This window comes from Augochlora pura, chromosome 7 (assembly GCF_028453695.1).
Source record: "Augochlora pura isolate Apur16 chromosome 7, APUR_v2.2.1, whole genome shotgun sequence".
In the NCBI taxonomy this organism is placed as follows: Eukaryota; Metazoa; Arthropoda; class Insecta; order Hymenoptera; family Halictidae; genus Augochlora; species Augochlora pura.
The window spans coordinates 26106875-26119958 of NC_135778.1; the positions used below are offsets into that span (position 1 = coordinate 26106875).

A 13084-nucleotide genomic window follows, 5' to 3' on the forward strand; every position below is an offset into this window, starting at 1 on the left:
CATTTCCGATAATTAGAAGTACGATCGAGCATTCTCTTTTCTATTTTTACATTTAACATGTAGTTACAATAATTGATAGAATCAGAGATGTGAAATAATTTTTTCAGAAGAAATAACTCGAGAAATTTTTGCGTTAATAAATTAATTGTTTCTTGCAATTTAATATTTAGAAAAATTCTTTTTGACTTGTATATAATATTAAGTACTCACTTTGCTATCTTATCATTACACATTTCTATCTTATTCAACCGTTATATGAAAGCTATATCTGTATTTATGCATTCTACATTATATGTATATGTGAATCTATATTATAACGGGAATTTTAAAAAACAATGTTCATCATTTTATCGCCTTTCTCGACTTTTTGTCTTATGAAGTTACTATAAACTCCACACAATAACAGCAGAAAAATTGTTATAAAGTAATTCACTCATCATACTAACCGGCATACTTACCAGTCTATCTCACTACCAGTCTTACTGCTCTATCGTCCAAAGAAAAAAAAATACAAATTGCTCAGACCAGTTTTAAAGAAGTTATTGCGTCTTAAAAGGTGCCCGAATATTAATGACGTCTACTGCGGATAAAAATAATCGAACGCCACTGTTTCGCCGGCCGTCGCTACCACTCTTGCCATCGAAATTCAGATCTGGAATGGTGCGGACAGGAGTGTCGGTGGTGTCATTAATTACGCGCAGCTTAGGCCAAAGGGAAAGAACTTTTGTGAAAAAATCGTTGACCGGATGCGTGCGGCGCATTGGCGGGAACAGGTTCACGATACCGCGCGGTAATACAGATATCGGTCGCGCGCGCATAGCGCGGCCCGCGCTATGAAAAATGGCCTGGAAAGAAACGGCTGCTAATGAATTAGTGCTGTCGGGTATCGTAACGGTCGCAGCCGGCGCGCGCGACAAATTATGCCGATCGTATCGTAAAACTCTAAGGGAAACAGCTAAACGCTTATTAGAGGCGCGTACGCGGCCGCGGGCGCGATATATCACCAGCTGAACCGTGACGACATTTTATGTTTTCATACTTCCAACAATCGGAGTCGCCATTTTTTTTGTTGCCGCGGCTCGCGCCAGACGGTGGCATTCTTACGGCAACTGGGTCGGCCGACGCCGTTACAAAGTGTCGCCAGAGGTTTATAGAACCGCGCGGGATCAATTAATGCTTCGGGTAATTACACGGTAGGATAATTTTAACGGGGAGTTGTCCCGTCGAGCCACGTGATCGCGAGATAACCGACGGCTCGCGCGTTTCGCCCCGCGCGAATTGTTACGCGCGCCGGTCGGACGGCTGAATTTTTTTACGAACAATTTCATTGGCGATGGATGAATTTAATGGTGTTCTTTAATGCTTATTGTCTTAACGAAGAAAATTACCAGAGTTCCGTGACGATTCTACTATAGAATGTAGCATTTATGTTAAGAATGGGATGTACCGTGTTAATTTTTCACTAGTTTTGTTCTACACACTGATTTTCACGGTCTTGAAATATTTTATTAAGGTTGGTTGCTTTCACTTTTCGAGATATTTGCAAAAAGCTCCCTCGCTCTAAAAACGTTCTCAAGGGCACTATTTTTCAGCAACAATTTGTCGTTTCAACGTAATCTTTATTTATTTAATATTACAACTAAAGCTTTGTTTTCACACAGATTTACAAAATTGCACTGTGAATATACAGAATTTATATAGAATTGAACGTCGCCAGTCTAAACAATTTTATATGAAAGAAAGAAATTTTTATGGAAATAGAGTGGGACGAAGTGATAGTACACTTTGAAATTAACATGATTTTCATTTATCTAACATTGAAATTTAGTTCTGTCTAAATACAGACTTGCAAAGTGCCACAAAAAACACGTACGTGAGAAAAGAATTGAATTTCGCCTAAAGGTAATATGTTTTATAATCATTTAATAAAGATGGGATATGTGAATTGATATGAAGTTCGGCTTCTAAACCAATTCGAGTTGGATTTCATATGAAAATGTGCATCGTAAACGCACTTGGTCGAAGGAAAATCGTCCTTGAATCGTCGAAAAAAGTTCTTTCGTGCATTTGGTGGGACTGGAAAGTTGTAGTGTACCTCGAGTTCTTTCCGCATGGTGAACCGATCAGTTCTGCAAATCAAATATTGCAATCAACTCGATATATTGTTGTAAGTCTGAACTGTTTCGAAAAGATAAGAAGTTACCTGAGAAGTGGAAGAAGGTAATAGAACAATTCATATATAACACAATAAATCAATCTTAAACATCAAATATCGTCTATTGATTTCGCATAAAATGAAGAAACTTATGGGACACCCTAATATAATATATATATAATTATATACAATATTTATATTGCAACCTTTTAAGATTTATTAATTACAACCTTAACTAGTTATAGATAAGAAGTTTACACCAAATTAATCATGAATGATATGATATGACATTTTTAAAAATCAGTGGACTAACATCACTTTCAGAACAAGCGGTCCAATTATTGTCACCACTGTAGACGGTATCATGTCGTAGCACTGTCGCGGATCGTGTGCTCCGGGCAGGTTCGCAAAGGCCTCGATTTTCCCACAATTCGAATACACCGGCCGCGACAAGGTCGCTTTGATCCCGCTGACAGAAAGCGGCCGTTGAATATTTATGAATAATTCAGTCGCGCGCATATACCGGAGGAACAAATTAATGGCAGAAAACGGGTCCCCGGCCGCGCGTTGTACTCCTCGCTCCGGGACGTCAAACGCGCTGCATGTGCATCGACGCGTTGTGTTGAACCGGCGCGGATGCAACCGCGCACGCAAACCAGAAATCGCCGATCTGAATATCAAAGACGCCGACAAGCCGATTCCGCTTCTGCTGAACGGCGGTTCTACCTAGGCCGAAAAATCGGCCCCCGGTGTACACTAGACTGTCAGCGAGCACATGTCAACGGCTCCGACGCCGATAAATACGAGTTTCCTTCTTCGTTGTAATACTCGATCTGCAATTAAGTCAAACGGATTGTCGCTCATTTGTTTATTTATTTATTACGACTGTTTCATTAGTTTCGTCATTAATATCCCGAAGCATTTATTTATTCCGGATATATTGTTTCTATTAATTAGCCTCTGCTAGGTGCTTAATTAATTTTATATGAAATCAGTTTACTTTTAGTTGCTAGTTAAATATTATTACATATTACTTATTAGAATAATCTCAACAAATGATTCTGTCTTTAACTGATTTTATCGAATTGATGCATTTTAATGAAATTTATGTATGCAATGTTTACTGTTTATTGTAACAGTATCGTTGTAACAATATGGAAAAATGTCCATGTAGAGGGAATTTTGTTATTTCAATGCATTGTGGAAAATGAAGATATTGACAATGTTGATGCGACTGAAATGAAATATAAGGGACTTTGTCCAAGCAAATAAATGTTTTCAGTTGAATGAAATATTAATGGAAAAATTGTTTGAAAATAATCCCCACTGATGATATAATCGAGAAATTATTTATCTTATCAAATTATACAAATAACACGTGTTTTCTTCTGTTATTCTAATGTACTCAAGATCGCAAGTTTTTCGAAAATTTAAAAAATTCAAATCGATTAAAAGAATGTTCATTGCTTCTATTTCAGGACGGTTATTATTCGATCATCAACACTCGATCGCCAACGTTAGGACCTGTTGATGGCGGCAAAAAGTTTCCTGTGTCGTTCACGAAACCGACCTCCGCAGCAGACAGATTCATAATTTCGAGGAAGAACTACAACATAGATGCAGCAAATTATCTTCTGACAAGGAAAACAACTAGTCATTCCCCGGACGATGACCTCGATTTGTTCAATCAGGTAAAATTCATTTCTACGCCAATAATTTCATTTATTCTTTAATAATCAACTTAATCAAATGTTTCTTTTATTTTTTATATCCTTTATTTTCTCTGAAAAAAGTTACTCATACACGTACAAATCAGTTGCTTAAATCAATTTTATTGCTAATTCAATTGTTTTATTTTATTTGAATCCTGATTGCAAATTTCATCAAAAATGTTCATTTTGCATTTCTGGAAAAAATGCAACCACTGCAATGCAAAACTGTGGAAAAGTTTAAGAAATTTATGTAAGAACATTGTTGCTGTTATTTTTACTATCTTAGTATTTTGTTATTTCTTTGTTATTTTGCTATTTCGGTTCTTTGTACACGCTGCTTTGTTGCTCCATTTTGCTATTTCGATGCCATGATCCTTCCTATGTTTTATCTTATCTAATTTTGTTCATTTGCTACTTTGTTACTTTGCAATTGTGCTGTTTATTATTCTCCACTTTACATTTTCTATACCTAGCTTCACTCATTTTCACTTGTTATTTTTTATTTTACCGTCCCATTACTTCGCTACTTTGCCACTTTGTTACTTTGCTCCACTCATATCTCACCCACGTCACTACTATAATAATATTCTATTCTGCTAATTTATTACATTGCTACCTTGACGTTTGATTACACTGCCATTTGATTTCTTTACTACTTTGCTACTTTATCACTCCCGTTTTATCACTTTCTGCTTTAGTATTTCGCCACGGTGCTACTTGGTTGCCGATAACCTGCTGTCTTGTTTTAATGTTTACATTACTTTTTTTTCCCCGGCGCGCAGTATCATTTTGAGCGAACCGTCGCGTTTAAAGGATGGAATATATTTTCTTCGCGTGATTGCCTGTCAGAAATCAGTGCAGGTCGCGAATGATAGATCGACGGCATGTTAGGGGCGCGGAACGAGGAAATTCTTTCTTCCTGTGAAACACGATCGATTTCCTGGACGCCTAACAACAGTAATTTCTGCGTAGTGAGCCACTTCACCGCTGCGATTTCGATCTTATCTCTATCGATTATCGAAGATTACATGCCTTCATCGATAAACACGAACAAGATACCTCGCGCCCACATCCGGACGGCCTTTATGATAATTCGATACCAGGGCCTCGTGCGTGTGTGTTGTTGGAACTACTGTTCAAGTACCCGCGATGTTAGCAGCAATTAAAAATCATGTCTTGCGGGGGAATGGTAAAACTTCGATAACTGACTTCAACATCTTCAGTAGGGAAACTGTAACTTGTCCAGTTCTCGGCAGCTTCTTTTTGGGAATCGAACTTACTATCGAAATGTTCGAACAACTTCGGAATTTATAGTCGTGTTAAAGTTATTCCAATGTCAAGGGCCCGATCGGTAACATGCGGCGAAGAATGATGATTACATTAGGGAAATGGAAAGCGTCGAGTTAAACAAACTGTTTGAACAGACGTGAATCATTGTAATTTTATTACAATTATATGATTGTATTTTTTCAAAAATTTCCAGAATTGTTTCGTGTAAATTATATGACAATTATGTTGGTTAAAGCAGAACACCCTTCTGAGTTCTGATGTTTTATTGAAAATTAAATTTTTTCGGAGCTCAAGGCTTTATTTAATGTTAACACTTTATCGATCGCTAGCCTATAAATCAACTTTCTCCCCTTCCTATGATAAGATAGATAAAATCAAAATAGAAACGAACATTTTTACGACCGGATGACCAGTCGATAAAGTGTTAAGGTTATTCAAAGACTATGGTATAATAGGTCTTGTTGTCGAGAGGTATAATAATATAAAATAATAAATACAACATGCAATTTAAAGTAATGTTTATCTGGATTTTTCGGAGCAAACATTTTTTCTAATTTCTTATATTGCAATCTGTAAATGACCTAAAATTGATTAACCTTCGTACGAAACATTTTTTTTTGTATGATAAACAGGAGACAAGAATTGGAATATTGAGAATGTGATTAATAATATTATGTTTTCATTGCGACAAATGATGCAGATAAATACGGTGAACGTAAAATGGCGGCAGGACCGCATGCGTGAAGCAATGGTGAAGGAGAACGTGGTCAAAGGATTAGGGCAGAAGGAAGTACTGCGCCAAAACCGATTATGTGGGATATCAGCGACGCAGCCTGGAGAGATGTGGAACAAGCAATACGCCGCAGATGGAATGTGGAAATCGAAGCCTCGGAACAAGCCTTTGATTTCCAACGCGGGATTCATAGTTGATATGCCTGATATCCATAAACGCACACGTAATTCAGTTTGAATAACTAATGTTTCCTTGAAACTGTTCCATTGGTCATTAATCATGACAAAATACCCTTTAACCTCATCTAGATAATTAGAGAACAACTTACAATTTTATTTGAGTAATTAATAACTTGCTATACGTATTAATAAAAAGTATATTAGGAAATTATTCTGAATTTTATTTGAGTAATTGATAACTTATTATTAATAAAAAATATATTAGGAAATTATTATGAATTAAATATATGGGCATTTAAAAAGTTATTGTACATTTGAAGCAAATAATAGAAAATCATCTTACATGTCAATCAAAAATAGATAACACATTATTTTCAATTTAATTTGAGTAATTAGAAAATTATTCTACATATTTAAAAAGGTATACTGATAAATTATTTCCTATCTGATGTGAGTTACTGCAAAATTCTTTGTTATTTCGTATAAATATTTTCAACTCGAAAACTACGAAGCAGAAAATTATGGTCTTGTTATATTCCTTTAACATTATATAAATATGTAAATTGCATAAAATTTATCTATATGTTCCTCGTAAATTATAGTCACAAGTTTAAGTAGTTATTCGTTTCAAACGATTGTTGCGATTTCAAATTGTTTTCGATTGCCTTAAATAGTCTTAAATTGCTTCTAACAATGTAAACTTATTCTTAACACCATAGTGCTTAACCGACTGCAAAAAGAGCATACGACTGTATGAAAATTGTTATGTACTTAAAATAATACGAAACTTAAATGAAAATGTACCCACCAAATTTTAAACGTAGATTCAGTAAAAAATAAATTAAACATAACAGAATCACTCAAATGAATTTTAACTACGAATTAAAAAATTATAAGCTTAGTAGAAGCTAAGTAAATTTAGATCAATCAAATGTGTCTTAAATGAAAGTTTAAATTAATGTCATAAATTTAAATACACGATATTGTATTTATATAAATGATGTTATCATGAAGCACATATTAATAACAAATTGCTGTCGTTTGTCTCAGGATACAGTCGGAAACTAATCGACTGGAGCTCGAAGAACATGATCAGCGAAGCGATCCAAGACAAAGTGTCAATTTTCGAAGCATACCAACCACAGCTTTGTACACATTTAAACGACGTGAACGCGGCGAGAGTTTGCATATTGAAATGGAACAATGCAGGTCAGAGCCGGTACATTGATCGCGTCAGCTAGAGTTAAAATCTAATATAATCTGAACTTCTGAATATCAATGTTTTCATTCGTGAAAACAATTATTGTAGTTTTCTGCTATTGAAAGCACAGCACACCATCATATTTTCAAAATTAGAAAATTATTTCAAAACTGACTTTTTCAGAACATTCCACGGTAAAATGAAATGTCTACGATTATTGTTAATTAACACCGTGCCGTCCGCACGTCTAATCTAGATTTTTTCGTGTCGCGCCGATGGAACCGACGTACATAATTTAATTTCTTGTGGACAAGATGCCCACACACTCATCACGTATAATTGTGTCTTCTTTTTCGTTTGCCATTGTCGAAGGGCGCGGGTTTTTATGAAAACGCAAAGTTGCTACGTCTGTAATTTACTGTTAATTAAACAGAACACGCAATATTAACTTTTGTTTAATTTTTGCATGACACCAGCGTGGAGTCACCGGCACTTGCCCGATAGTTTTCGCATGGTACCAACGTGGAGTCACCGAACGTTATGGTGTTAATACTCATTCATTCATTATATATCGTAACAGTAAAAATCAATATTATATATGGATAATATATCTTAATAGCAAGAATTAGTAGTGTATGCTAAATTACATATTGCTATTGTAACTATGTTTTTTATATGTGGATTACAAATAAATGTTAATAATATTTGTATATTAACATTATAGCTATTACTAATGTATGTATATTAATATCACAATTGCAAATAGTAGTATATATTTATATTAGTAGTATATATTACAGTTATTAATAGCAACAGTATTAATTATATTAATAGATGTGATAACATACCTCGACTATTAATAGTATATGTATATTAAAATAAATATTAATAACATTTGTACATTAACATTATAGTTATTAATATGGCATATGTAAGCCATTATTATTAATAGTATGTGTATATTAACATTACATTTATTAATGACATTAATATTAATTATATTAATAGATGTTTTATTTAATGATATATACATCAACCGTCATTATTAATGTATATGCAACACACATAACATGTTCTTATCAAACTGTTTACGCAGGTGACCATATAATCATTTGCACATTCTTGGGTTCAATAAAGTTATACAACATTGAATTAGGGAAAAACATCTGGTCTACCACGTGTACCAGACCAGTCGGCACTGATCGATCTTGTTACGCGCGATGCGTGTGCTGGTCTCACGATGACAAATACATCCTTGTGTAAGCATCCATTTATCAGTGCCAAATTAATATAGTTCAAAGGATTATTCAAGAATTATTAATCATTTCAATATAACAGTAAGCTTAATTTATTTTATCGCCTTTGACCTATATGTATGGTTATCACACACGCGTAAATTCTACAGAATACTTAGTGTGAATCGTTATGCATTTATACTTATAAAACTTAATATTAACTTAATTTTATTTTTGTTAAAAGATGTGTCGGCGGTCATAATAGATGTCCATTCTATTCCTATGATTCGCGTGTTCGCGGTGCAAGCGAGGAGGACATCTATTATGACAATTACCGGAGATCTCCGACCTACGTTTCAAAAATTAAATTAAATTCTAGTTTAAGAATTTTTTAATATAAATTGCAAACGATTACTTTTAATTTAGAAACGTAATTTCTTGTTAGCAATTGTTATAGCAGAAATTAATGATGCGCAAATGTTCACAGGGGCTGCGTACAGTTGATAATTGTCTACTGTGCAGAAACGGGTGACGTGGTTAATTCAGTAGTGGCGCATAGCGAAGTAGTATTGGCGATTGCTATGTCGATGAATTCTTATTACATAGTCTCGTCCTCGATGGATAGGAATATACGCATCTTTAGGTGGCCATCTCTGCGTCCCGCTCTTGATATTGCGTACCGATATGTGGCTGGTGTAAGTTCTATAATGTGTATGCGTGAAATTGGATAGAGTTCGTGTTATCATTTCGATGGAATTTGTGTATGATTAGATGTATACAAAGTAGAAAGATGTCTGTATCAATTTTAAAAGACAGATATTGCATGCATATTTAATTTTTTCTTTTATTATTGAACACTATTTTTACCAAAGATGTCAAGGAACACCTTTCAATAATATCTGTTCGTCAATATTTTCATCCAAATGAATGAAAGACATTTTTCAAGCATTTCTTATAACAATGATCTCATGTATTATGTGCTTTCTACTTAATTACTTCTTTACTTTTGATGCAATCTTCACAAAATGAATTCAGTAAATTGTATAATACAATATATCGATAAAAATAGCGTTAAACTATAAGCTATAATTATCACAAAATTAATTCGGTAAATTGTCTAATACAAAATACCGATAAAGATAGTGTTAAACGAGTTGAAAATAGCGAGTCCACGTGTTACGAAAAAGTATGTGTGGTGACAGCGTAATTTGACACCTCAGGTTCGTTGAATATCGGATAAAAGAAGTATTCTGCAAGATAGTCCTTATTCTTAATAATCGAGGCCAAATAGTGAAATTGTTTTCTCATTGCGACGTTAGTTTCGAAAGGGACAAGAGTCTCGCAGAAGTCATGAGTCTCGAATCAAGTCTTTACATAAAAAAAAAACGATGTCAAAATACGCAACAGACATGAAGATAGCAACCGGCCAAGGGATGATTATATACACAAACATAAGTTGAAACGAAAGAGTAACAGTTTTTTATTTAATCTTTTGTTTTTGATAAAACTGTTGGAAGATGCGGAAGGTCGCGAGGGCTTGTAGTATAGCGAGAAGTAGAATTGGTTTGTCATAGTCAGACACGCCACTTGATTCCCATTTCATGGTAATATTTTATCACTTACATTTTTCTCGATGAACGAAGTCTTAAATGAAAAAATGTTATTCTAAATTTTTTACATAGTTTTCCATGTAGGATATATTATATATATTATATATATTTTTATATATACATATTTATATATTTTTTTTTTTAAATATATCATATCGAGAGAGATTTCTACTGATCCAAAGGTGTGGAATCTCGCTGAGGTGTTCCTGGCATATTATTTTGAAACATCCTGTACATCTGTTGTCATTTATATTAATTTCAGGCAGTGGAATGGCACCCCTACCACGGCAGTTTACTGTGCGTAGGCGGCGGCATGTCCGACGCTTCGATATCATTATTTGACGTGACCTCGAACATGGTAAGCCATCGTTCTGTCGACTTCTTCGGATCCGTGGACAGCTTGGCCTGGAACAAACACAGCGGAGAGTTGGTTGTGCACTGGACACAATTCGACGAGTCTGGCGAGTACAGTGTCGTGCCAATTTTCGCGAGTATCGATCGCATCGTTGACGTCGTCCCAGTGAACAAGGAATTGAAGGTCAGTTCCATCCTGTGGAATGCTGATCACACGCAAATAGGTGTGTGGAAATTATTCATCCTTATCTTATAATAGCTCGTTTGCTTCGCAAATCAGTGCTAGGGAACGTTGCATGACGACGGCCATGCTGGCCAGATAATTAAGCTAGATTTCAAATCGCAGGAGTGGGGTTAGGTCACGTGGCACTGTACACTTTGGTCTAGAAAATATCCTGTGGCTTAAATTGTTTTACCGTTGTTTCAAGGCTTGGAATTATGGTGATATAATAATAGTTAGAAACAGTTAGCAAATAGTTCTTAATATGGAAGATTGGTGATCACGAATTCTCAAAAAGAGATCAATTGAAGTGTCGATTTAATAAAATTGATAATTGTAAAAGAGTAAGAAAACGATCGATTGCAAATTTTGTAAATATTGTATTACTTTAATCAAATGAATAATTGCGAGGTTTGTGCATTTGTGCATTGTTAATTTGATTATTTCTCTACAGATAATTTCTAGTACACATTTTGATTATAAACCGTTTTATTTAACGCTCAAATTTATTATTTTTTATCAATACTTTGCTTTATTATTAATTTGAATAGTTTGCTATAATAAATTGTTTTCTTTTTCTATTCCGTACTCTAGTGCATGATTAATCATTTCAGCTGTCTACAATGAGGAGTGCTTATCTGCGTGGAATTTCTTTGGCGACGAATTCCAGTATCGCGAGAGCTGCAAAAAGAAACTGGAGCCGAAGTACAAGAAAAGGCATACGAGTCACAGGGGATTGAGCAACATACACTGTTTTATACGATAGTCTATTTACAATTAACAGATGAGGAGATTATATTTTGTCTATACCAGGAAAAATGATGATAATTATTATTATATTTAATTGTTATTAGCTTTTAAGATTTGTTATCAATTTATAGTAGTATATGTACATTAATATTTACTTTTTAATCATATTTAATTATTGTTAGCTTTCAAGATACGTTATCAATTTATAGTAGTATATGTACATTAATATTTATATGTGATAAATATCTATTATTGGTATAATATAAAAACAAAAGACAATAATAGTAGTAGCGATAACAAAAGAGAAGGTTATATTTTATGTACACAAGGGAAGATTAAGATAGAGATTAAACTGTTTTACATAGTTTATTTTTTAATCATATTTAATTATTGTTATATTTAATTTTTATTAGTTTTTCAGATATGTTATCAAATTATAGTAGTATACGTACATTAATATTTATAATATCAGTCAATAATATATAATCGCTACAAGCGTGCACTATTAATAGATATTTTATTTATTAATATATAATATCATTATCAATGAAAATTATTAACAAACAGCTTGTGATGTAAAAAGCTCTTATTAAACGCATTGTTACAAAATTATACAACCACTGATTATTGTAAATGTTACTTAAAAATGCATGAACAAATTCCGGTAATTAAGAAATTGTAAAACAACGAAACTTATGAAGTTCGAGAAATGTAAAACTATCGGCAGAATATAAAACGATATAATCGTGCTAAAACGTGTACACTATCTTGTCCAGTTTCGCGCGATCTCCCATGATCCGACCTAGTGCGTACACCAAAATGGCGGCCACGGTGTTCGTGAAACGACGGCGCTGATTAAGGACAATTATGATAAAATCGTGGCCAATTGAAAATTTCCTGGGTCGCCTTCGCAACAGGTTTATCGATCGGCAGGAAGATAAGCTCGTTCACCGTCAGCTGTGACTATTAACGACTAGATCGACCATCATCCGAGAGATTTTCACGTTTCGCCACCTTGGGCTATTGCTAATTACGCGGGGTAACGCGATGGTAGGCGGTATTTACTGGCGAGCACTCTGATCAAATAACGTAATTATCGTTCCGTATCGCCCTTCGGCTAAGATGCTGCACGGGATTATCGCGACTCCAGTTAAACTGTTCGCGTAGCTATACGAAATCCTATTATGATCGCTTCGGTGTACCTCGAAGAAACTTTTGGCGCGAAACTTGAAATGCGACCGTCTTCGTTTCCATGGTTGCGTGCAGAGAGAGAGAGAGAGAGAGAGAGAGAGAGAATCATTGATCGCGCGTTAAGACAAGTTTGGAATCTATAAACAAATTGAAAGATTTTCAAGTAAAAAAGGACTCGATGATCTTGAAATCTCCAAAAATGTAACTTTGTTATTATAATGGTTTCCTTTGACTAAATTTCGGTCATAAAATAGAAGCGAGATACCCTGTATATTTTTGATTTTATATGTTCTTCAATCAAAAGAAATATTAATCTTGACTTTATCATATTATAATCCTGACATGACGCTAAAATAATTTTGACGCCTAATAAACGGTTTAAGCGAACAAATTTTAGATATGCATATAATTTTGCGCTATACATAGAAGTCGAGTCAATAAGAATTCTAACTAA

General features: G+C 34.4%; 1 protein-coding gene across 2 annotated transcripts in view; it reads left to right on the forward strand.

Annotated features, from left to right (window-relative positions):
• LOC144472644 (protein cortex) overlaps window positions 1–11497 on the forward strand; it is a 51235-nt gene extending 39738 nt beyond the window's left edge. The window contains exons 2-8 of one of the 2 annotated variants that reach the window (XM_078185929.1): window positions 3634–3846; window positions 5858–6113; window positions 7120–7278; window positions 8367–8529; window positions 8993–9200; window positions 10378–10693; window positions 11304–11497. In XM_078185929.1, coding sequence (XP_078042055.1) covers window positions 3634–3846; window positions 5858–6113; window positions 7120–7278; window positions 8367–8529; window positions 8993–9200; window positions 10378–10693; window positions 11304–11455 — 1467 coding nt within the window. In that variant the 3' untranslated portion in view covers window positions 11456–11497. The remainder of the gene's footprint in view (window positions 1–3633; window positions 3847–5857; window positions 6114–7119; window positions 7279–8366; window positions 8530–8992; window positions 9201–10377; window positions 10694–11303) is intronic. The other variant, XM_078185930.1, reaches the window with a different exon arrangement.
• The last annotated feature ends 1587 nt before the right edge of the window (window positions 11498–13084 follow it).